Source organism: Streptopelia decaocto (genome assembly GCF_964273445.1).
Source record: "Streptopelia decaocto genome assembly, chromosome: 15".
NCBI classification, from domain to species: domain Eukaryota; kingdom Metazoa; phylum Chordata; class Aves; order Columbiformes; family Columbidae; genus Streptopelia; species Streptopelia decaocto.
The window spans coordinates 5901123-5927349 of record NC_138670.1 but is presented as its reverse complement, the minus strand read 5'-3'; the positions used below and the strand labels follow the sequence as shown (position 1 = coordinate 5927349).

Sequence of the window (26227 nt, the reverse complement as noted above, 5' to 3'; positions counted from 1 at the left end):
ACAGAGAAACCATATGTCACCAGCCATGGAAAAAATTGGGAGGATAGCAGAAATAAAAGCTACAGTTTTAAACCAATAAACAGAAGTAGGTGTCCAAGTCAAGACGTGACTAGTTTAGAACGGAGGGGAAAGAGAGACCCGGGTGGGAAGGTAAGAGGCGTGTTGAAAGCTGCTCCCTTGCTTGTTTATTCAAGGTTTTTTTTGTTGCTCTTGCTTAATTTGCCATACAAAGTACCATGGTCTTGCGTCATCCTCTCCTCCCCTAAACCTTTCAGGAAGAGATTTAATGGAATGAAAAGTTTCTAGATCATACATTATAAAATGGTTCTCACGTAAAGTTTTACTTTATCAGGAAAGCTACTTCAAAACACTGAGGAAATGGGGTGTCTTGCCTTTTAAGCATTGTTTTTAAGAGCTGAACTACACCAACCTGGAACTTATCTCCAAGAAAAACTTTTGTGACAAAACGCAGTGTTCCACATCTTATTCTTAATTTCTGACTACGTTATATTTCTTTTGAACATTATCAAATTAGCAGCCTAACAAAAACCCTCACTGTTAAAGGGAATCCAGCCAATACAGGAAAACCTTTTTTCCTTCTTTTAAAGAGCTACAGAGTTGGTTTTGTATAGAAATGGAAAGACACTTCTGATCAGATGCCCCAAGGGCTGGGTGTTTCTTATATTTTTAAAGAAACAGAAAAAAAATCAAATTCATTCTGACACGTTATGGATAATGCTTTGTGAGCGACAGAGATCCTGTGCCCAACATTGAAATTTAAGCCTTTCAACACATTTTCATGCTGTTTAAGCTCCATATTTCAAACATCTGTCCACTGCCAAGTGCAGTTCTGTGCTTGCTGCAGTACGGGGATTCTTCACAAGGCACTTTGCTATTTTGGATGGTTTCAGCCTCTCTCTGATTCGGTAAGTCCTTGGAAATAGCAATCAGAGAGCTCTGATTGTAAAACTGCTGATTTGAGTCTGATCTGCAATACTAACTTTAGTATCTTCTGGCTACTGCATGAACATACTGCTTGGTATTTAAGTATACTTCACATCTAAATTATTGCTGAGATTTACACTTCAATTAACATCATAGCAAACCGTTCCAGAAGATCATCAGATGCGCTTTCACCATCAAATGGCAATGGTTGAAGATTTTTCCAGCCCTGCAGCTGAAATGCAGTAAGTGATGCACGTTCTGCTTGAGCTCCACACCAGAACTGGCAGAGCTCAGCAGCTCCAGGAGACTGACAGACTACACAGGCAAACTCGGATTCCTTAGAAAATCCACCTAAAAATAACTGAGGTCTGGAAAAAAATGAATTAAGTTTTAAGAAAATTTGTGGGAATATTGCCTCGTTAAAATGCATCTGCATAGCAATTACATAGAAGAAACATCCTCACTGGACACCGCAGGGGCTGGATAGATTATTTCACAATGTATTATTTAATTTCACCCCTCCCCACCAAAAGCGTAACGTGCTGACCTCTGCCTTGATCTGTGTGTGTGAGGAGGTTATTCTGAACCCATCTAAACAGACTGCTTCTGTCCCTTCTATTCTGGTCAGTAAAATAATCCACCAAAACCTCAGAGGACCCTGTGACATCAGCCAACCCAAGCTAAAGAACACTGGAGGAGTCTAAAGGACTGACTTTTCAAAAGCTGTAAGAAACTGAGTAACAAATCATGTTTGGGGGCTTTTCCGATTCAAGGGAGGTTTCACCTGTATGAAAAACACCAGCCACTGTTAAAAATAATTTTAAAATACATAGATCACCTTCACAATAGACAAAGGGCTGCACCAGCCACAGAAGAGAACCAGCTCCCACGGAGCACAGCTCCTGCCTGTGGGTGCACACACCAACCTCTTCTCTGCCTTTTTTTATAAAGGCTCCCCAGAATATGATGTTCTGTAGTACTCCACGCAAACTCCCCAGCTGGCAAAAGCTCATAACTATATTTTAATGAAATAACAGCATGTGGGTTACATGCAGGCTCTCTATTTACTTCTCTGGTGAATCCATGTACCTTTTTATAACCATCAGCCTACAGAACATAGCTCAAACCATACAGATGTTCTATAATTGTCTCCCGGCCACTTGAGGCCGGCAGTCTTTCTGCCTGTGTAAGGGGTTGGTTCTGAACAAGAACAGCACAAGATGATCTTCTGCCCTTGAACAATACTGGTGATTATCTCACACTGCAGCCACCCCGGATCCATCAGGGGCCTGCACTTCCAGCAAACAGAGAGCACACACTGCTAACCAGCGCTGCACGACTAATTACCACCGCAGCACACAGGACCTCGTTATTCAAGCCTTGCTGGATACTTTTATTATTAACATCTATTCCACCCACAATTCAAGAACACAACCCTGCACAAAGACGCACCAATCTTCGCTCTTGCCCTCATTCACTAGGAAACAAAATTCTATGGTTACATTATATTTTCCAAAAGCTCATTTTGAGCTTTACCTGTTCTCTAACACGTGTAATTATACTAATGACTATATAGGATTGGAAGGTCAGATTAAAGCCAGGCCCGTGTGGAACACAGCGCTAATACACACCCCATAGCAGCAGACCCTCAGGTCCCGCCGTCACCTCATCCCTCCCATCAGCACCATCATGTACAGAGCGGGGAAGAGAACCCAGCTGAAGAGCTGGCAAAGGGATATTGGGGATTAGTTTTCACCTTGGTTGGATCCCTGAATGATCCTTTGTCAGCAAAGCTGATGTGACAGAGAAGGATGGGCAACATTAGTCTAAACTAAATGCTAAGGCAAAGTCTCTGCTTTTCCCCTGTGGGACCCTCCATCAGAAACCCATTCTCCTGAACCTGTCTCGCACCCCATTGCCCCACTTCAGTTACAATTATTAATAATTCATGCACTTCTTAAGTATTTTCTGCATGTCATCATCCCACGTACCAACAAATATGATCAAGTACTTGCAAACATCACGACAGCTTCAATTCCATCTCGGGCCTCTTTAGTTTGTCCATCTCAATTATGCTCAGTCCCAGCAAACACAGAGGAGCAAATCCTGTCCTTGTAAGGCTGTTCTAGCCCTGCATTCCACACCCACTCTCTTTCTGTCTCATTAGTAAGAGAACTTAATTTAACCTGTTGTGTTTGACATTATGGACTATTTAAAGACGCAGCACTGTGCTGAGCTTAGCTACATAGCTCCAGGCTCAATTACCCCTTGGGCTCCTCAGATACCACACAACAACTTACGTTTTTTTAAATCCTCCTTATTTTTGCCCCCATATTGTCTATTTTGCCATCTGAATTGTCATGTTCAAAGAAGAACTTGCCAGTTCTCACATGCCCTTTCTCTTCAGTATGACTTGCTGTTACACAACCAAAAGAAGATAGATTCCCCTGGGTACATTTTGTAGAATACCTGGATTTGGGGAAATCCGAAAAATGTACAAGTTTCAATCAGATTATCAAATTCATGGGTAAATTTGTCTGCCAGGTTAAATCCCACTTCACTGGCAAGAAGTCAGACGTACAGAATTAAAGGCACTTCCCCTGTTACTGTCAGTGAGCTGTCACAACTGCTCATTGAACAGTCGTACTGCACAAAGTCTTTAATTTCAATTTTGTTCAAAGCACATCGCAATCTTTCATTTAAGCTAGAAAAAAAAAAGCACAACATGGAGCTTGAGTTAAACAAAAGGCTTACATTTAGGTCCATGAACAAAAGCCTGGAACTGTTCAGGCTTCTGCAGCGGTTTGTACTTGACAGAGTTCCAAGCACAGCATCGCTTCCAACCCTACCAAGGTGCTTGGTGCAGGAGATTGCTGTGATGTGCATCGTCTGGGGGAAATGGAAATACATCCCAAGGTCCAACCAAGGACCTCTCTGTCCCAAAAAGGGGAGAAAGAGCTGCGCTCTCAGCCAGATGGCGATGGGCAGCAGGCTCAGCATCCTTCAGCCTCCCACCTGCCCCATCTCCCACAGCACAGGTACCCGGGCTGTCTGTACAGGAACACATTGATGACACGGGCCCAAACAAAACCAACCCTACTGCACAGGCACCGAAGACAACAAAAACCTTGCTCCCGCTCTGGTTTGTACACAGCATCACACAGACCAGCACAAATTCATGGATGTGATACAGACTCTGCGCCACTTGTTGAGGTCAGTTCACTTCTCACTCCATCCTTTTTCTCGTTTGCCATTCCTGGCTTTCCCATCCCTCCAATCCAAGATTTCTCATGAAACTTAACACAGTCAAAGATGACAAGACTTAGTGGGTTTATCTGGTTTGGGCTTGTTTTATTTGTTTATGTTAGTTTTTGTGGGAGGGGGTGTTTGTTTTCTGTGTTGGTTTTGTTGTTGATTGGTTGGTTTGTTTTTGGTGGTGGTACAATAAATACAACGCATTCAGACTGTTTCAGCCACCACAACAACCATAAGCAGTCTACAGTCAAAAGACAAAAAGAGAGGGGAAAGAGCTGAACGGATGGAGTGTTTTAGCACAAGGACTTTGTACAGTGTCTACGCACAGCGAAATCTCTTTTGTAACCTGAAACACTGGGTATCTCAATATTTACACTAAATATTTGTTTTCTATTCCTACTTTCATTTTCTACTGAAACAAGTAAATTAAGCTCAGATATACAGCTTGAATTTATGCTTATTCAGAATTTAAGACAACTTGCACAGAACTTGACATTAAAGGTATTCCCTTCGTACACACAACCAACCACAGAAGAGACTGAAATTCCGTTTCCAGACTATATACTTAGGCCAGCTCTAAAGAGAATTAGAGGATTCCGAAGCAGGTATGAGGAAGTCCTTGACACTCTATAACCCCAACAAAGTGGCAGGAACATTAAAGGGGCAAATGTCTCATACCAACCTGGTGGTAACTTTTTAAAGCTGAAGCTTATGTCTGAACATGGACTTGCATCTCACCCACATCTCCTGACACATAAAACACCCTCCGCAGCACACGATGAGAATTGTCCAACGGAACACCGCGAAAACAGCAAAAACCTGCAATGTTACATGTGCAGCTGATTAAACTGTTGTGTGTAACATTCCAACCCATTTTTTATACACAAAGAATGGCCACTTTTAACAAATTTTCTTCTTCAATCTTTTAAGAAAAACAGAGTGACCCAGTCTGACAAACTTATTTGAAACACACAGACACCCACACGCTTCAAACAACACGAGAAGATCCGAATTTTTGCCAGGACGTCACCTTTCCCCTCTCGCGCAAGCAGCACTTTAACACACATGAAATTAAGCTTTTTATCACAGAGGAACGTTTTGCAATGTTTGCTAAAGAAAGTCTGATACCGAGTGCATCTCACCCACCCCCGCCAGGTCGGCCTCCCCACCACCCCAGGAGACACAGTTGTGTACCTTGTAACCTCCTCAGTTAAGAAAAGTCACATTTAAGCACAATAGTTACATTTCTCCTGGGTTTAAATTAAAAATATGGTAACAGAAGAGGCAAGAAAAGGGGAAAGCTGAGGCACAGGATGACTGTTATTAAGTTCCAAATGCACTTGAAAGCTGCGCTTCCTCCAAATTAATCAATATTAAAGAAACCAGATAAGAAAAAAACCCTTGTTTTCCTTACAGAACTACACTTGTGATAACAGAGAACACATTGATACATTCTCATGACTGAACACTCCACATACTTGTTGCTACCAGCCAAAAGAATTTTATCATTCCCATACCATGGTCATTCTTGATGGGATCAGTAAAACCCTGCAGTCTCCCATTTCATTTGTAATCAAAGCAGAAAGTCAGTCATCCTTTTCTCTGTACAAAATCCTGCACACTTTTACCATAATGTAATACAGACATGTAAGTATCCCAAGATTAAAATATGTAAGCAAAGGTAATTGTGAAATATAACTTTTAATCTAAGTTTAACAATTTAAGTTTAAATATAATTGCCAGTAAAAATTGCAACAACTAGAGTGTCAAAACAGTCTTTTGGAAAATGTTAATTCTTTTGTCCCCCAAACTATGTTTCTTCTGAACTTAAAAAGGCCCCATTAAACATCCTGAACGTGCATAGTTTTTGTACCTTGAATTGTTTCAGCATAAAATAAAGCTATCAAGCTTAAAGCTGAGGGAACAAGCTAAAAATACACCACGCTGTTTGAAAGCCCATGTACACAATCATTCGGCACTTCCCTTCTACCTCAATGAAGGAGGAAAAACTGAAAAACAAAACAGAAACAGGAAATTCCTACAGCGCAAATATTCTGCAAAGTACTAAAAATATTTTCTTTACATTCGCTTACGTCAAAAGGATCAAGCCAAGCGAAAGATTAATAGTTACAGTATTTTCCATTTACACAAACAAAATCCACCATAAAGAAAGTTTTTTGTTGATAAACGTGATGATACGAGTTCTAAACTTTCCCTCCAATGCGGGCTGAAAACTGCAAGCAAACGGGCCCCAGCTGAGCAATAAGCCAAAGCATCAGCTTCATCCCACCTAAGAACGATGCTACGGAAACCCAGGAGCTCCCTTACAGCCAGGGAGCCATCTCCTGTCAACAAGCACCATGTGAGATGTATCCCCAAGAAAAGGAAGCTATTTGCACAGTGAGATGAAAACATGAGCAGGAAAACAAACACACAGCAGGCTGCGCACCACATGCTCCCTGCAAACGTGCCCAAGCGTTCCTAGAGCGGTTCTGCTGTTTTGATCGAACGCACAAAATCAACACGCGACTTGATTCCTCCTTCCCCGATGCTCAGGAAGGAGCCTCCCCCGGCACCCCAACCACCCCGGATCTCCTGCACCCAGGGCTGAGATCAAACCCAACGTGAGAACAGCCATTTCTCCAGCGCTTGAGCCAACAGACTCTCACATGTCAAACACAGGTAACAGCAAAACATCTTCCATAGAGACTTCCTGAGGGCAAAATGTGGCCTGAAATACCCCAACTGCTAAACTTTGCTCACAGGGCAAAGAAGGTGAGTGATGAAATGCAAGAAAACAAGCATGGGAACATGCTACTTCTGCTCCAAATGGCAACAGGAGGAGCTGGGAAATCTCTTGCTCCTGTGAGTCAGATTACGTGCAAATGAGAAAGGACAATCCGATACGAAGAGACATTCACATTTATTTCCTTCTTAGTCAGAAAACATTTCCTCAAATCTCACAAGTTTTGGTGTTGCTTGGTAACACTACACCTAAAGTCAGGGTCCATTTCAGTGTGTTCCCGAGCATCAGGCAGCACAGCAAACACGCACGGACCCATTTTGAGGAGCGACAGACAGACTGCATGCTGTACTGAGGAACAACATGTTCTCTGAAAGTCAGATTTAGCCCAAGCACACTGCTCTTTTAAATCAGTCGGTAAATGCCAAGTTTACAATTTCTTAAATAGTGCATTTTTGTCATCCTTCCCAAAGAGATAAAACACAGAGTTTTTCATTACCGGCTGGCTGGAGAAGTTTGGTGTTATTGCTCCTTCTCTCAGAGGGCGCCTGGGTAATCTCCAGCTACCGCAGGTTCAGATCTGACTTTCAGAATGCAGCGAGCACTCTGAAGGAAGAACACGCTCTTTTGTGCGAGGGATTTCCCTCTTCAAAGAGAAGCCAGAAAGTAAAACTGCATCTTAAATCATTTCAGCTGTTCTCAGCATAATCACACACTGCCTAACAATGGGCTAAAGCACCTTCCCACGCGCAGCTGGGAAGCACTGAGCACCTGGTGGTTCCTTCCAGCGCAAATCACGATTCCATGCGTCTTTCATTTACATCAGTCACTTCCCAATTGCGGCAGGTAGAACAAATATCAGGCATAAGTTGATACAATACGTCCTTCAGTCATTTTATCTTGCAACATGCCACTATTATGAAAAGAAGCAATAGCATTTATTTGCCATTGCAGGGTAACACTGTGTGCATACACAGGTCCATTATGGCTCAGACTCTTTGCTCTTACTGTCTCCTCCTCCTGTGCACAGTGACCGGGGTGCTGAGGGGACCACAACGCAGCCAACAACACCCCCATGACGCGGCATCTTACATTGCTTATCAGGGTCGTTGTTACAGGCGTGGCCTTCGTTTACATTTTTTAGATTAACAGCATTATTTCCTGCTGGGTCTGGGAGTTTGTGAAGCTAAAAAGGTTGATTTGCTGAAATTTCTTCTGTGTTCTCAACTAGATTTGCCATAGTGCTAGACTGTGAAATATTGCTCAATTATGGAACAAATCCAGAAGTAAATCCAGCCTCAGCCAACCCCAGCAATCCAAACTTGCCAGGTGTGTTCTGTGGTTAGCAAATAATCAATACTGCCTTCCTTAATGCGGCAGGTATTTATTAGCTTCGACCATGAATCACTAAACCAAATACTACATTCTTTCCAAGCTTCACTCAGGCTTAAGATTTACCTGAAGTTACTTTTGAAGAGCAGCTTTGCACTGCAGTACAAAGCCCTGTCACATCTTGAGGAAAGTCCACGACAAAGAACTACTTTCGCCGGGCTCGAGTTGCTCTCTGAAACGCCGTTTCCTTTCAGCGCAGTAAACACGCACCAGCTGCACGAACAACTCTGCTGCCGAGAGAACGGGAACAATAGTGGGAACTTGGCTGCCCCCCAGCACGAGCCACACGGACACAGCCTGGGAAAGCAGGAACCGAGGCGGAACAACTTCAGATCAAAGTGTTGGTAGGGAGGCAGTGAAGTTACCTCTGCCTTGTATGTAGAAATGAGGCTTAACAACCCACTTCAGCCCCGTAGCAGGAGTGCACTCCCTACTTCAGACTCCAGGGAAAGGGGAGGCAGGCAGGGACAGCCCAGATTGACAGTCACTATAAAAAACAATTACCACGTCTACAAACAGTTACTTCTTATGGAATGCAAACCTTATTGCACCGAGTTCACCTTGAATGTACTATTTTATAAAAGTATTTGATGGTAAATTAAGCTTAATACTACACCTAACGATAGCAAACTGTGTTGGATCCGCGCTGCTGCCCCGCGCGGGCTCTGGCCGGCGGCCCCGGGCAGCGCTCCGTCCCCGTGGCTGAACAGCACTCCCTCGCGTCCTGACAGGATGTCACTTGCTCGCCAGCTTCGCTTTGTCTGCTTGCTCTTCACTTAACACAAAAGTGAGAATTCCTCTTCTATTCAGGAATCAGGAGAATGCCTTTCGGAACAGATTTTTCCCTGCAACAAGGCTTCATTTGCTCAGATTATTTGAAAAGAAGATTTAGCAGGTGAAATCAGCACATCAGCCATACGTCAGACATGACCTGGGTGCAAGGAAAAATGCATGCCTGAAATATGATTGCCCATCATCTGAGGTAAACCCAGCAAGAGAATGGAGCAGAGGCTGTCCCCAGGGAAGCCCCGGGCAGGGCACGTGCGGGATGACCATCCCCAGGCACGCGGAGCGATGGGTGAGGTTTCCTTCCATCGCCAACAACACGCTGTCCGGGGACACGCCATGGCAGCGTGGCTATTATCGAGCTGCCACTTCCTTTGGAATCACCTGATAAAGAGGTATCAAAATTGCTCTTAAAAGGTAGCAACTAAAACCTTGTCTAGACAAACTTTAGATCTTATGTCTTACTTAAATACCCCAATTTTCTTTGGGTTTTATAATTACTGTTTATTGACTGTCCCAGCTGGCGCTCTGAGCCAGCTCTCTAACATCAAACCAGCCAGGACTATTCTGAATGTGGCCAATTCCTGGCCAATTTACTAAAAATTGCACCCAGCACAGTTCATGTCCTGACACAACCCTCCTCTGCCCCAAGTGCTGCAGCACCTGCTCAAAACCAGCCAGGGTTCCTGTTCTTTTCCTCCATCACCTATCCTGGACCAGATCCAGAACTCTCCTATCTCCTGCCAGCTCTGTCCCCACTGCAATAAGCCTGGTCTCTGCTCCCCCAAGCTGGTTTATGTTACCCGTCCTACTTGTGATACTGGTCATTGTTTATCAACGTGCTCCTACAGTGACCTCAGATACATCAAAGAGATAGATTACATCATTACAAAAAGCCCCAGGGCAGAGCAAGAATTGTTCACAACTTTGAGGTGGCTGAGGACAGGAACAGAACCGAGAGCACACCACTAGTGGCTGTGTCCACAAGGGAGCCAAAAAAGCTGGTTATTGGACAACGGATATTGCAAAAGAACAGGAAACCTCCTTTCTGTGGCTGCACACCCGGTGGTGACCAGCTCAACAGTGTGACTGATGCAAGCAGCTGGACAACAGAACACTGAGCTTCTTATGCAAGTCAGACCTAAAGATGTCTTGTATCAGGTGCAGCAAAGCTCCTCACCAGCTGGAAAGGGATGATGAATACCCCACATACCCTGGAAAATCATAGAATGGGCTGAGTTGGAAGGGATCCATGAGGATGAGAGTCCAACTCCATTCCCTGCATGTGACAACCCCACAGTTCACACCGTGTGTCTGAAGGTGTTGTCCAGCCTCTTCTTGAACACTGTCAGGCTTGGGGCCGTGACACCTCCCTGGGGAGCCTGTTCCAGTGTCCAGCGCCCTCTGGGTGAAGAACCTTTTCCTCATGTCCAACCTAAACCTCACCTGGCACATCTTCTGTCATTCCCTTGGGTTCTGGCATTGGTCACTAAAGAGAAGAGTTCGGCACCTGCCCCTCCTCCTCCCCTTGTGAGGAAGCTGTAACCACATGAGGTCTCCTCTCAGTCTCCTCTTCTCCAGGATGAACAAACCAAGTGACTTCAGCAGCTCCTCATACGGCTTTCCCTCCAAACCCTTCAGCAACTTCGTAGCCCTAAAAATACTCAAATATAACCCCTCAAATACTCAAATATAATAAATATAGCACATGGTCAAGGAAAGACTGGCATTTGAATACATAATTACAATCACCAGCCAGTTAAAGATGATGATAAGAGCGCAGCTAGGAGGAAGGTACGTGGAGGACCTGAGAAGGAAGCGATGACGCAGAACACAGATAGCTATGAATCAGCCTCCGAATTCAGCTGAACTGCAGACGACCACAAAGCATTTGGCAATCAGCTCTGCTTTGTGCTTATCTGAGCGCCTGACTGCAGGGGTCCAAATAACAAACGCAGTCTGTAACGGAACATAGGACTGAAAGCAACTCGCTAAGTTTGGATTCCCGGTTGATGGAAGAGGCAGCAAGAGGAGTCAGTGCTGACACCAGCTGGATGGCCCTGAAAGCGTCAGGAAAAGGAACATCCACCAGCAGCAGCCCCAGGAATAGCAGGGTGGGGCAGAACCAGTCCCAGGGGCTGCAGACAGACCCCAGAGGAGGCCTGGACCCTTTTCCCATCACCAGCGGCAGTTCAGTTGTGTGCCAGACAGGGTACGTGTCACACCACGTCTGAACAGCCAGAATCAAAGGATCGATACATTGCAGGCGTCACAAAAACCACAAGCTTCTGAGAAATCTCTGCCAACAAGAACATTTGTAGTATGAAGAGACAGTTTACTGAGGGCGAACAGAACACAGAGTGGTGATGAAGAGCACTGCTCTTCCCCCCTCAAAGAAACATCAGCTAATTCCATCAGAACCAGACTGTGTTATTACTCCAGCCAGGAACTTGTGGGCTCTCCAACAGCCACCTAAAGACTCAGAAAAGCCTCATGCAGCAACCTGCCCATCACAACAGTACCTGTCCTATTCAAAGGTCAGAAGAGGAATTAGCAAGTAATTAGCACACAGCAGGCACCGGGTGGGTCCACCCACATCCAACAACTCCACCGCTGTGCAGGAGCAAAACAAATACATGACAGAAGAGATGCGATCTATCAATAACTCAAAATAGTGGCTATAAAAATTGATTTTTGTCATAATATTTTTTTAATTAAGAGGCACAGCTTCTTCAGGTACATCTACCTGATGAATAAAGCATCTTAGCTCCCCAAGATAGATTAAATAACACAAAGCTTGACAACTAACCCCACCATCTCTGGTTACTCCTGATTATAATCAGAGAACTGATAACTATCTCCTTCAGAGCCTTCTGCTGTGACACCGTCAGGGCAAGTGACACCACACACCGCTGTGCTTTTCCCCTTAACATTTCTTTTTTGATATATATTTAATATAATTAATATCACAATTGTCCTTCCAATATTTTCTTCCAACGTATCAGGAGAGCGTATACTAATGAAAATGCCCACAAAATACTTCAAGGCCTCCAAAAGAGCTTATGCACACAGAAAATATACCTGTTCTGTTAAAGACTAAAACTACACAATGAGGTGTTGTCCCAGTGATCTTCTGGACCGATCAAGAAGTTCGGTTTGGTTTGTGGGGCTTGTTTTTGCTCCTGACCTTATGGAAAAATCACCAGATATATGTGAAAGCAAAAGCATTGAGAGCTCTCTTTCAGACTCCTCATATTAGCAAACCATGAAGAACATCCACCCCCTCATCATTCTGAAGTCTGATGTATCAATCACACTCACTTTAATGTGCAGTTTAAAGAAAGCTTGCCTCTCAAAAAGCTATGCAAATAAAAAACAAATGTCCAAAGACTTCCATGTTTTATAACACTATAGTGTCCAACAGGAAAAGATTCTTAAGAAAATGCCCAGTTCTTCAAGCACTCTTTTCTCTTCCAGCTGCAAAAACCAAATTACAGTAGGCAATCTCGTTTCACTGCTGAGCAAAGCACACACAGGGCAGGGACTGGAAAATTAAACTCTACACGAGGAAAGCCAACTTCTTGCTAGCTTCAAAATGCACTAGCAAACAGCTAACGTTAAACAGTTTAAAGTGTCAGTGCTGATTACATGCTGAATTCACAGCTGAAAACATGGCAAGATTAATGCAGACAATACCACCATCAAATGAAACTTGATATTTGATTAGTACAGAAAAAATTAAAACATTAAGTAATTAGGCTCAAAGGAATGTAGTACCTATTCATAAAGGCTTTAAAAATCAAATTCTTCTTTTCTAAATGTGAAAATATCAGATGAATAGCAAGCAGTGTGCAAAGGCAGCCGTCCAAAGCTGGCAGACCGGCACAGTAGAGCAGCCTGTTCACAAGGGCTGTTCACCGGAGGGGGCCCCAAGGATTGTTTGGGCAGGCAGCGCTCACCCAGACCCGCGAAACCCATTAACACAGGCAAATGAAAAATAAGGAAGAAATTGTAAAAGCACACACTTCCAAAGCCATCGGTACAGGCTGTGACTGCAGCTGGCGGCAGGGGACAGAGCCAGGGGCAGCTTTTTAACAAATGGGGACAAATATTGCTAATATGCAGTGTGCAAAACTCCAACTCCTATCGTTAAACAAAGCAGGAATTCCAACCACCAAGAGGGTGTTCTGAAGTACATTCAAGCAGGCTGCAGTCGCCTCATTTTAACTGAGTATTAAAGTAGCCTCTCTCACCCAAAATAAACGGCAAGTTTAATGTTACTATTCAGAAAGAAACTGCTAAGTAAAGCCACCACCACATATGAACACTTCCAGGATTTCTGAAAACAGTTAAAAACATCCAGCTTAGTAAGCACGATTACGTTACAGAGTACACTTACCCACAAATACTGTAGAAACTTCAGCAAACGTGGACAGTAATAATACTCCATCTTCCAAAGCACAAAGCGAACGCTAAACCATCTTCGCTCCAGTTTGCCTCCCCACTCTTCCCCGCCTCCGGCGGAGTTAAAAGCAGACCGGAGCAACTAAAAGCAACATGAATAATGAAGCAGGGTGTCGGTTGATCCGGCCCCACGTCACGGCGCTGAGCTCTGTGCCTTTAACAGATGCTGAGGCTACTTATGAGCAGGAGCTGAGCTCGGGCACCATGTGACTTAACCACTTGTTATTTAGCATCTCGCTGCTCCCATCGCGGTAATCCGTAATGTGTTCGTCTAGAATTAATAATAGTGCTTTGGGTTTCGCACTAAAAAGCCCTTCATCTGGAAGGAAAGAGAAGCTTCTAAACCCACTCGGTTTTGCAGGCTGGGTTATGAAACACTCTTAAGGCCGGGGCGGCTGGCAGGGCTGGTGACTGACCTTGTTTTTTGGTAATGTACAAGAAAGACAAAAAAAAGGCAAAAAAAAAGCAGCTCCTGATTTTAAAATAAAAATGTCTTTTGTGAACAAGAAGAAATAGACACAAAGTGTCTTTTTTATATGCCACAGGAATGTTCCCAGCAGATGAATACTACCAAAAAAGGAAGAAAGCCTGAGCAAACCGAGTTATTAACCAACACTGGGTCATCCTCCCCGGGGCTGTTTTTAGAAATAGGAAGCAGAGCTAAACAAGAAATGATGAAGCGATGTAGGTATTTTGTGAAAAAGCAAAAGTGAGAATCATAACATTTCTATGCGTTCCTACTTTTTTGATCTATGTCCCTTTTTTTGATGGGAAAAGCAAAGGCAAGCGACAGAAGCCCATCCAGGGAGAACCCTGCCTGCCACCCCCAGCTCAGGGCGACACGGAGGTGACACAAAACAGCTTCCAGGGACTCCAGTTTCCTTTGCTTGAAATTTTGGTTGTGGATCTTTAAGAAAAATACCCCCCTGCTTTTCTAATCGCCAGCTATAAGACCTTGTAGAGCTGACCAATTGGTTTGATATTCTTCCAGGCTTACTCAGTTTTTAGGCCAACAGAACAATTTGCACATGGTGATTTTTTAGTACATCTGTTTCCATCTGGGAAGGATCGACGCTGCACTATTAGAGCCTTTATATATATCAGAGGCGAGAACACTTCTTTACAATGGGCAGGAGAGAGACCTGTCATGGGCAGAACTGGAAACAACTGGTGACCAGTGACAAGCCAAACCATACATTCATCTGCACATGTTTATAAAATATTTATCTTCTCTCCCTTGCAATTCATTTCCAAAATATTTTTAAGAGTCAGCTCATGATTTTCTTAAATAAATCGTTCTCCACCCACACATCAGTCTCAAATAGGCACATCTCTATATGGATGCCAGATTTTCCTCAAAGGAAAAAAACCACCACACTTAGATACAAAATAAACTTTTAAAAAACATGCCTACACCAGTTCTAGTACCAGAGTGCTCCATTTTAGCTACAAAAGCTGCAGTTTTGGTTATAAACCATAGCTGTGTTGGAGCTGCCCCGTTTCTCTAGGAGGGCGCGATCCCTGCAGCTGCACAGAGCAGGAGCACTCGCTGCCATCGGGGGCTGAGCCACATCACACATTCCTCAGATCTTAGTTTGTAAGACTCCTATCAATCCAGATGATGTAACCAGGAACTGAGGTTTGGGACCGAACGTCAGAGAATTAAAGACCTGTGTCAGCGGTGATGGGATCACTACGAGTTAGGAAAGACAACACTTGAACACGTCTCTGCAATCCCAGCGCTGCAGCATCGCATGGTTACTGGGACTTCTGGGGAGCACGGGCTGCAAAATAACCCCAGGTCTTACCACAGGCTACACAAACACAGCATCTTTATTTACAGATACTTACAACAGTCCCTCAGTCTCCATCTAAGGTCTGAAGGAACAGACTCCTACAAGAGTTTAAGGCCCTAAGCTGTGCAGACACGTTCTCTGCCTGCTGGAGTCTGCGAGATGTGCAGCCAGTTCTGGGAGACAAAATCCCATTTTCCAGAGCAAACAGAAGGAGAACAACTTTCTATTTGTATCTATACCCCGATGCAGGCAGGGCTAAAGCACAACATAAAATATTTGGATTCTTGAACAAGTAAATATTTTCCAGCAGGCAGGGAAAAGTTTTATCTTCTAGATACTTTTAGCTCTAGAGATGCAAACACAGGATTATATATTCACATAAATTATATTCTATGCCTTACTTCCCTATTAGGTGGAAATAGTTTCTTCCTTTAGCAGAATAGGCCTTATCAAAGTGAGAAGGGGGGAATTTATGTTGGAATAGAATGTTTAAGCACTAAGCTACAGTTAGCAACAATATTTATAACAGTCACTTGTTAAAAATACACCAACAAATGTACAATCATAAACTTATTCTAACCTCCAAGAACCTCAAACCCAACTACAACACATCTCTCCACCAGAGGGAAGTATTGAAACGTATGATGAGCATGACAACAGCAAGTCTGTATTTTCTCCAAATGAAAACAAAGGTATTAACCTTGGTGCTAGAGGAGATGGTTCAGTTTTACCTAATCTTCTGCAATATTCACGCGGGGCTTTGGAAAGCACGAAAATATGGTGAGTTTTACAGCTCCCAAACACCTATAGAAATCATTTCTCTGCACCTGCTCACTCGCAATGTATACGCATCGGGGCCAGGCTGCGCGTTTTGCTGCCGTGGCTCTAGAGAACAGCAGAGGCACCACGATGAGGCTTTGCAAAGCCCACAGAGGAGGAAAGCACTGGGATCCCGCTGAATCCCCACGGATGCTGGACACGAGAGCTTTCCCTTTCAGCGGGGCTGACAGCCTTCCGGCCCCATCCCAGGACACACCAGATGAAGTCAAAGGTTTATTCTGAGCAACCTCCCACTTTGCCAACGACATCTTTATGCATTTGCACTGTAACCTGATGGCACATCACACCTGTTAGGGATTGAATGATAATTGCCAGTTCTGTAAATAATCCAAATCCCCACTAAAATGAACATTCAATCTGAAGTCCACGCTAAGAATGGGAAAGACAAGGGGCTATCAGCCCTAGGACACCTTCCACAAAGTTTTAAGAGTAGAATTGGAACCATACCAGCCTGCTTCCAAAACTCCTGTTAGGAAACTTGTTTACAAAACCCTCCTAGGTTTGGGGTTTTTTTCTTTACTAGAAGAAAGAATTCAGTTGTTTTCCTTTTGTACCTTTTCTATTCCCTATTAAAGGGCTGTAAATAGCAGTTCGAGTCGTGAGGAAAGCAGGATCTCTGCAGAGGGCAATACATTCGGTCACCACACGAGTGTGCTGGCAGACTCGGAGAACAGAGGAGATGTGACCTTGGGACAGTCCCTGTGGTTCAGTCACCCCCTTTCCGTACAAGCGGAAGAATTCTGAAGATATGCAGGACATCCAGATTTTTAAAAACTGCAAAGATGTGCAGAATTACACATATCTGTGCTGAAGTGACTACAGCGTTATTCCAGTGTATTGAATCTGTTTCCGTGCACAAGGTTAAAAACAAAACTAAATATAAAAAAGCACGGCAATTACAGTCATTCAAAACAAGTCCTTCCAGTCAGGAGGATTTAATTGGCAGCAGCAACATCTCTCTTAAAATTGTAGAGCTCTGTGCTGTTGGTATGGTTTTCAAAACAGAAAATTTTGATATTTCATTTATCATGTAACTTTTGGAAGATCCAGATCTTTGCCTCATAATTCAGAACAACATCTGGATATAGGCTGCCACCTCCCAACATAAATTTTATTTGTGGGCTAAAGTCAGGAAATCCTTCTGCAACTTAGAAGGATCTCACCCAACATATTTAAGTGGGAATTTACCCCCTAAGTAAGCATATGAGTGACAAATCAGACTACCTGAAAAGTCAGCTGTTGTTCTTCACTGTGTGCTGCCTACAGAAAGGAAATTGAATCTGTCATTTTTCAGGCTATGACATGGTTGCACAGTCTTCCAGAAAAGATTTTCTGGGATCTAACCTGTTTTCATTATCTAAGCTGCGAAATGAACGCAAAGCATAATGACCTAGACCCATCCTAAGAGTCCAGGTTAGAAATTCTCTGCACGGTTAATGCTTTGTGTCTGCACACACCAGCACGGTGGGATCCCAGGGAGCAGCGTTCTCTGCCAGTTACACTGCAGAGAAAGTACAGCTGCTCCTCCTGCTCGGGAACACACACTTTCTTTCACAGCTATTTGCAAAAAGGAAAACAGCGCTGAGTGGAGCAAGCCAGGGGCACCTCCCTTATCTCTGCCCCAGCCCAAGAACCTCCTCCGAAATAACATACCGGCCCCTTCTCTGCCCTCCTGTCCTGATAAAAGCCGTGGGGGCTTCTCGAAGCAGAAACCGAGGAGAAGTCTGTTCTGTCTGAACTCTGCTTGCTCCACTCTTTCCTAGAAACCTGTTAAAATAAAGTTATATGTTGTTACACGTACATGTATACACATATATACGTATATAAAATGCCTTTTTGGAAAAAAAGAGAGGAAGTTCAAAGCTGAAAATGCAAAATGAAAGCAAAAAAAGTTATAACGACCAACACACAACTGGCTACGCATTAAGACATTAACCCATCACTATGTGAAGGGAATCACTTGCATTTCAAAGTCAAAAGCAGCAGTGAAGTCTCACATGCAAATAAGGGCCACTCACCCAGTAAAAAATAATTTGCTTAATTGAGGAAAACAACTCCAAAAAAAAATTAGTGTTGACAACTTATAAAATAAACACAAACTACTTCTTCCCAGACAGTTACAAAATTGCAGAGTTTACAGTTTTGCATCCTAGGTTCATGGCGTTAATAAAATAATATGCACGTTTTAAAGCTTTTTCAAGCTCTCTATGGAAACATCAATAAATATTTATACACTTGAAACAAAAATCTAGTCATCTAGTACAATACAAATTCCTCGAGAAAATGAAACCCAAAAGGAAATGAACCGTATTGAAAAGTACGTGTCTGCTCCCTTGCGGCAAAGTCCCAGCTAACACGTAACAAAACCTCCTCCTCACTTTGAATTTTAGTTACAGGAAACACTGAGATGCCACTTGCAATACCTTGTTATCCTCATAGAAGAAGGATTCCGAGGGAGAGGACACCTTGTGTCTCCAGCCGCTGTCCGCGCTCTGCAGCGGGAAGCTCTGCCGGCCCCGGGACGGCTCCTTCCTCCCCCAGCCCTCCGGCACCAGCGGGACGTTGTCTTTTCCTTGGCGGATCTTCTCCGAATAGGATCGTCTCAAATCCGGGGGTGCGCTTCCTAAAACGGACGTAGAGCTCTTCCAATCGGTTTTACTCTTCGCGCTGGAAGAGTCGTTCTTACTTGCGTGGTCCTTGCTCCTCGTTACCAAGCTCCTCACAACATTTTTGCTCCAATCGCTTTCTAGAGACACCTCCAAGAACGGTTCTTTTGTCACTGGCTTCTTCTGTAACAGCCCATCATCTGTCTTCATGGACAATCTGGAAGCAAAATTCACTTCCAGCTTTTGGTCTGTACTAACTGCATGTACAGGCTGTACCTTGTCAACCACAAATTTTGAACTCCGGCTCCTGGAAGTTAAGTTCACTTCTTCATCTTCATCAACGATAAAAGTTTTCTTTCTAGAGAAATCCACAGGTGAATTTACAAATTTATCCGAAAAGAAGCTACTGGGATTTCCCCAATGGGGAGGGCTGAACTTTCTGTCTTTAGCCTTCTGTTTATCGATTTCAGTGCCACAGGATTCCAGTTTCTCTTTGCTCTTTTCATTCAGCATTAATTTCTCTGGCCTGTGGTACTCTTCCACACTGCCACCTGGTTTGTCATTAACAGAACCATCATCTGATCCCTTCCGCTCTTTCCAGCTATAGGAAGAAGTCGTCCTATCCGACACGTTTCTTTTGTTCTTTGTTTTCTCCCTACTAAATAAACTGTGATCTTCAGACGACTTATCTTGAACGTTACTGGCCTTCACCGATTCTTCTTTATATTCTGCCATAAGCGCATCAATATCGAGAATTTGGGATCTGTAGCCATCCTCAGCCTTCCTTCCAGAGGAATCGTAATTATTTTCACAGTTTTTCTGGGGCACTAGTTCACTGTCCTTACCTGACTGTGTGAAACGCAGGGGGGATTTGGGTTCATGGTAAGAGGAGACTTTTCTTCTGCTACTTTTGAGATCAGCTGGAGCTGTATTTTCCAGATCCTGTTTTAACAGGAAAGCGTCAACATCTATAATTTTCTCTTTAGAATGATCCAGACCTCTTTCGTGATACTGTTGGCTATCTTTTCTAGATACACGACAATTACCAACTGCAGTGGTTTTGGAAAAAATATCATCTTTGCCTTCTTCTTTGACCCAATCCCTGTTAACATGCACTTCCCGGGAGTCTTCTCTACAGTTTGTACTTGTTGTATTTTTATTTGGCTGCTGCAATAAAGGTTTAGACCTTCCAGGAAAAACAGGGTCCAGATTAACTGTTGCTCCCTCACTTGACCTAGAAATTGAATTAGTTTCACTTGTGCTGGGAGCACTAACAGAACTCTTCTCTTTCTTGTTACCAGGAATCTGATAAGTCACTGCAAAATAAGTTGCCTTTGGCTCCAAGGCAGAACTCGGATTTTTCAAGCAATCGTCAGGACTGCCAAGGCCAGTTTGATTCGCTTCGTTCCCTTCCAGCCCTTCTTCGCTTTTTTTGCTTCGTTTTTTATTTGAACCTTCATCCAACTGCAATGAATCTGTGCGACTCAGCCTCTTGATGTGCTCAGGAGTGAGCCAGACGACTTCTTCCATCTTGACAGAATCCTGGGGCAACGTCCTCCGCCGCCACCTTTCCGAAATCTTCAAGTCAGAAACGCTACTTCTGGTCCTCCTGACTTTTTCTTCCGGATCTATTATTCTGACTTTTTCGCTGTTTTCATGAGCTGTACTATCTAAGCTGAAGTCTTGATCTTTACGACTTAAGTCTAGACTTTTCCTTAAACCGAATGCCCTCGATTCCTCCTTCATGGTTCGTACTTTCATATCAGGATGTTGGCTACTGGAAGACTTACAGAATTGCCTGCTTGAAAGCACTGAAGATGACTGGACCCCATGTTTATTTGTAATTGTTGAACTAACTTCATGATCAAAGTTGGTTCTGAATTCATGGCTGTCTGTCCCACCTGCTCGAAAACTCCTTTTCTCAGAAGAGCCTTTAATCACATCAGACCTCTCTGTTCTATCCATGGAAGAGACTTCGCTCTTATTCTTAATTTCAGAATGCAGTTTGTTTACTGTTTCATTCATTGCCAAATATTTACTGCTGTTTGTAGAATAAGGTATTTTCTCAGCTATTAATACTGGATCAGTTTCAGTTTTCTTAGGATCTGTTTTCTGCTCAGGTAAAGTGCATTCATTGGAGGAAAAATCAGTACGTTCTCTCAATGCAGACTTGCTCACAAAACCTTTTGCATCTCTAGCTTCTGAAATAACATTAACTTCTTTCAAGTAGAGAGTTTTACTATTTGTCCTCAGTGACTGACCAGCGTGTAAAACATCCTCATCGTTTTTACTCTCTCTCATAGAGGATTTTCTAGTTCTGAGTGTCATGGCCTTTTTCTCAGGAGCCATCGTAATGGCTTCACTAAGAGCTCTTTCACCACACGTCTGAAAGATTTCATATCTCGGCTCTATTCTTTGGTACATTAGAGAGTCTTCTGTGTTTTTAGGAGTGGGTTTTTCACTCTTCTCAACCAAAGATTTTTCTAAGAGAATTCCCGGAGTAATTTTCTTGTCTTCACTTGAACAAGCTGGTTTTTCGCTTTTGTCTGCATCTGCTGTATGTTTCGATAAATCTGGTTGTTTCTGATACTCCTTTTTCATACCAGTGGTGTCCTCCACTCCTCCCATCCACGACCGTCTGTTGTGCCCCAGCGTCACCACATCGCGCTTGGCCTCGAGCTCGTTATTCGCTCTCAGTGCAGCATCAGTTCCAGGACGATCAGCAGCAACGTTATGTCTCTGAACGTTATGGTCGAACATGGTGGCTCGGACAGTTTTAATGTAGGTCTTCTCCAAAAGCGTGGTCGGTTTTAATTTTTTTTCCAAGTTGCTTGTGAACGAGACAGTATTTTCACTTTGCTGAGGAAAACGCTGATCATCTCCAAGGAAGCTTCCTTTTCTCTCTAGCTGATCAGGTTTATTGGTTATTTTTAAAACCTGTCGGGGTTTCCATGGGTTCCCGGTAGCGGGCGCTTCAGTGAGGTCTGTGCCATCTGCAAGCTTCATGTCCTTACTCTGGAAGAAGAAAATCCAACAGTCAAGATAGTTTATGTAAAAGATGTGTAACAAAGCTTATCTAAAAACTTACTTGTACCTGCTCTGTGTACCTACTCTGTACCTACTCTGTGCAACGCAGCCCACACAAGTTAAACACACCCCTGTTCCCTGAACACAAATCCCCCCAGACGACAGTAATATAAGGAAATGTGTACTGCCAGCTCCTGAATCTGGGTTAAAACAGAATTATTTCATAGCTTGAATTTTACCCTTAATAAAAGGCAGGAAAATATGCATGAAGTGTTGATACATACGATATGCACGATTCTGTGAGCTCCTGAGCTCAGATTTCACAAGACATTTTAATATGCAGTGAATTTATAGCCACATTATACTCCAGAGAAGGCAACGCATGCAAAAATAGTACAAAGCTTCAGAAGGTTTGTGACCCCAGCTACCACAGAAACATTTGTGAACGTTTATTTTGCAAGCCCTACAGAAATTCAAGTTCAAAAGCAGAGCTTGGAAAGAGCAGCACAGGGATGGAGGCACCTTCAGAGGAAATCAGGACTCCTGGGAGACACCCAATGTACTGCACGTTGTCAAAAGTGCCTTTTCAAACATAGCTGGTCACTAACTGAACTGTTACGTGGTCAGTAACTGCAAAGGACTCAAAGATCTGAGTAAACAGCACAGCTGGAGCTGCTCAGCTAAGAGGAATGTTAAAGCAAAAAGAGAAAACATGCATTAATATTTACTGCGAATTCCTTACTATTATCTACTTGCAGGAAATACAATGAGCATCCTGAAAGCTGTTATTTTTCATAACATTTGATGAAAAGGCACAGCATGCAAATAAACAGAATCAAAGAACACTCCACAGACCTACAAGAGTTTCATCTTCAAGTTTTGAAATTTGAAACTTGGAATTGACTTCAGATTCTCTTTAAAAAGCCACAGAAAGTCAGAAAATTAACACCAAAGATTTTTAAATCTGATCTCTGTTCTTCTAGGCACAGCAAAGGAATTTAAATCCTACTTTACTGTCAGATTCTGAAAACAGTACTTCCACTAATGAAAGATTTTATTTTTAAAACAAATTTATCTTCTTTGAAATGAAATTAAACTACGGAAACTTTGTATTTAGCTGTTAGTTTCCTTATCATATATTTCGATCTTAAACCTGGACAGAAAAAAAGCAGAGCCATGAGAACTCACGAGAAATACCCTTAAAACTACATTAAATCTTGAATACTAAAAAGTGTCAGCAGAGAAGTTATGTTTTGCAACACCAAGGTGTTGCTTAGAAACAGAGACAATCTAACAGCTTTTATGGCAAATCAGAACTTTCTGGGTAATAACTTCGTGTCAAAACTTCCAAGTTTAAACGTTATTTAGAAGAAACATACAGCATGTATTCAATGAGTTGTGACTTGGATGAGGAAATGCACCAATGCAACACTTAGAGAAAATAAAGGATAATCCGGCACAAAACCACAACAGCCACAGTTGATTCACTATGGGTTTTCAGGCATTTAAAGTCCCTTTAAAATAGTACATTAAATACTTCACACTCCATAACACTGCATGCGTTCAGCACGATGTGTATTTAACCTTTTAAAAACTCAGCAGACATGATACCCCCATACTTCACCAGCATGTCCTAAAGATAGACTTCCACAAGTAAACCTATTAGCATTGTCATTCTTAATACTCTCAATACCCATTTTAAAGTCATTAATTGAGGCAGACAGGCCGGACGCAGGACGTTCTCTGCCTTCTACCTGCAGACCTCACTGCAGAGCACAGCAGCTGATTTGCTTACTTTTGGATTTTCTTGCATCTCATTGACAGGGTCGTTTCCAGTTTCAGGAGATTTCTCAGGCTTTGCTTCACTGTTTGATGTCAGACTTGAAAACCTAAGACAAAAGATTTCTGTTACTTCTTTTAGTCCAGTTACTTAGGGGGTAACACTTCCTACCAAAGCAAACTGGTACAAATTACCCCATCAATTCTATCTCTTAAAGGAGAAACATTGCTATTTCATGCTGTAACTAACTGTATTTGGTGGTTTAATTGCATCTAGACCAAAGGCTTCTTGTTTCCTGAAATACAGTTAGTGATGCAGCTCATGTCACAGAACAGTTTTTACGATTTTGAATAAATAACTACCCAACTTTGTACTGAGAGAATAAATTTGATCTTGGGCCAAATCTCTCTCTACTGTTTTGTTGTTTGTTTTTTTTTTTGTGGTTTTGATATGTAAAAATCAGCAGATCTCCTATTGCTCCACCAACACTGCTCACTTAGGCAGACGGGCAGTACAGACATCACCAATATTTAGACTTTGACAGCGAAATGAGATTCCTGTCTGGCCAAAAACCTGATATTCTATACCGCTGTCAAAGACATGGTAACCGCTCTTTTGCTTTTGCACAAATATATAAGCTTGCAGTCTACAATGCTCACCTCAAGATTTCAAAATACATGAAATTTTGAGGATATACAGTTACACTAACATGCAAAGGTCACAATATTAACAGCATCGTTTTTCAGCTGTTGGCAGGGTATATGTCATTACATTTTCTTTTTTGTGGAGTAGGAAAATGTGGGAAAGAGACTCAAGAACAATAGCATAAAAAATAGTTACATCTAGTAGAACAAAAGCATTTAGTTATCTCACTGTACTAAAAGAACAAGTTTTACTGAATGAGACAAAGTTAAGAGGATTAAATAGAACGTCTCTGCAACCTACATCTTTGTTAAGTCCGCAGAAAGTGGTCGTGATTGAAGTGACCGGCGTAGATTTCCTGGCTTGACATCAGTATTTTCTGTTGTCAGTTCTTTGATTCTCTGCTGGATATTCCCGCATCTGTTTTCCTTCTCAGCAGCTGACGAGAGCAGCTCTGTGTCCACTAAGGTACCAGCATTTTCCAAAGTAAACAAACTAATGTGTTTTTTAACACTGCCTCTTACGATATTGTTCTCTTTTTCCGAGGAAGCCGCAGGGCTTTCACAGCCTAGAAATATACACGTTTCCTTTTGATCTGGTCTTTTCCCCTCCTTATTAGTTCTGCTTTCACTAGTGGTTTCATGGCTTCTTTCGGACCTGTGCAAGTTAATCGTTATTTCTGATTTTGTCTCGATTTGTTCACTTTTAGATTTAAGCTTCGTTTCCCATACATATTTTCCATTATTTAGGATGCCAGTGTCCTGACTACTGCACTTCAGATTTGTTTTAAAAGAACTGCCTTTATTAAATTCAGTTTCTTCAGTTTTTGGCTCCATTTCAGACTGATCATGACAGCCCACGTCAGTAAATGAAGCTATCGATACGTTCTCTTTGCTTTCATGAGATGAACAAGTGTTCTTGCAAGGAGAAAGATCTTTATGTTCAAACTTGGCTGTCAGGTCCATGAACAAAGGTCTTGGTTTTCTAACCCAGGATTTCTCTGTAGGAGATTTTTCCTCAGAAGCTTCCACAGTCCGATGCTTTTGATCTCGTAATGACTCCAGAAAAACAGCAGATACTGGTCTAGGTTTTGGCCTTTGCTGCACATCAGTAGAGAAATCAACTTTACTGTTGATTTTATTTGCATCACCATTGTTTTTCTCCCCTGGATGACCCTCATAAGCATCTTTTTTTTCCCCACTTTTGAGGGAGTTCCAAGAGACTGGTCTAAGGCTGGAGGACAACGATATCTGCCTGTGAAGAGACGCTTCAGGGTTCCTGGATGTCTCTGATGGCTGAGATGGTTTCTCCAGCTTCGCGCTGCACTGAAGCTCTTTTGTTTGCACAGTACTGAACACCCTGCACTCATCAGCAGCCCTTTTTTCTTGGGCCAGGCTTACCTTTGATTGCTCTGTGCCCGCTGTCTCAAAAAGAATGACAGTATTTGCACTGGGACCAGTGTAGAAAGTCATGTTTGTGACTACTTCACCGCCAGCCTTGTTTTCATTTCCAATTGCTTTCTGATCTACTAACGGAGGAACGTTTCCACTCGATACCTTAACGGATGACGTTTCCTCAGTGGCCTTTCTAATAAGGCTGCTTGATCTGAAAGCTGGAATAGGTGGTTTTACGTTTGCAAAAGTATCTGAAGATTTCTCTTTAGAAAAAGGCTTTGGGAAAAGTCTTGGCCTTGATCCCAGCGACGGCATCGTGGCGGATCTCAGAGCGCTCCCAAACTGGTTCTTCTCTTCCAGACTTAGTGATGCTGGAGGCTCCTTTGTCTTGTTACTTGCATCTGAAAGCACACTTACATACATACGCTGCGGTTTATCCTCTTTTCTGATTTCATTTAAGTCAGGTACTGTTGTCAAAGACGCCAAAGTAGAATTTATTTCTACTCTTGTTGCCATAGTTGGAATTACACATTCAACGGAATCGAAAAAATCCAGCA

At 42.9% G+C, this 26227-nt stretch overlaps 2 protein-coding genes across 2 annotated transcripts in view; both read right to left on the bottom strand.

Moving 5' to 3' along the window:
• Nucleotides 1-13943, bottom strand: part of LOC309446705 (uncharacterized protein KIAA1671 homolog) — a 36141-nt gene extending 22198 nt beyond the window's left edge. Inside the window, exon 1 of the mRNA XM_082066680.1 lies at nucleotides 13521-13943. Within this exon, the coding sequence (XP_081922806.1) occupies nucleotides 13521-13571 (51 nt within the window). The 5' untranslated portion in view covers nucleotides 13572-13943. The remainder of the gene's footprint in view (nucleotides 1-13520) is intronic.
• A 3829-nt stretch (nucleotides 13944-17772) lies between these two features.
• Nucleotides 17773-25985, bottom strand: LOC309446599 (uncharacterized protein KIAA1671-like; the record flags this gene model as incomplete). The annotated part of the gene is made up of 5 exons (XM_082066466.1): nucleotides 17773-17778; nucleotides 17875-17988; nucleotides 18645-21842; nucleotides 23650-23743; nucleotides 24580-25985. The coding sequence occupies 5 exons, from the start codon at nucleotides 25983-25985 to the stop codon at nucleotides 17773-17775; spliced, it is 4818 nt and encodes a 1605-aa protein (XP_081922592.1).
• Between the last annotated feature and the right edge of the window lie 242 nt (nucleotides 25986-26227).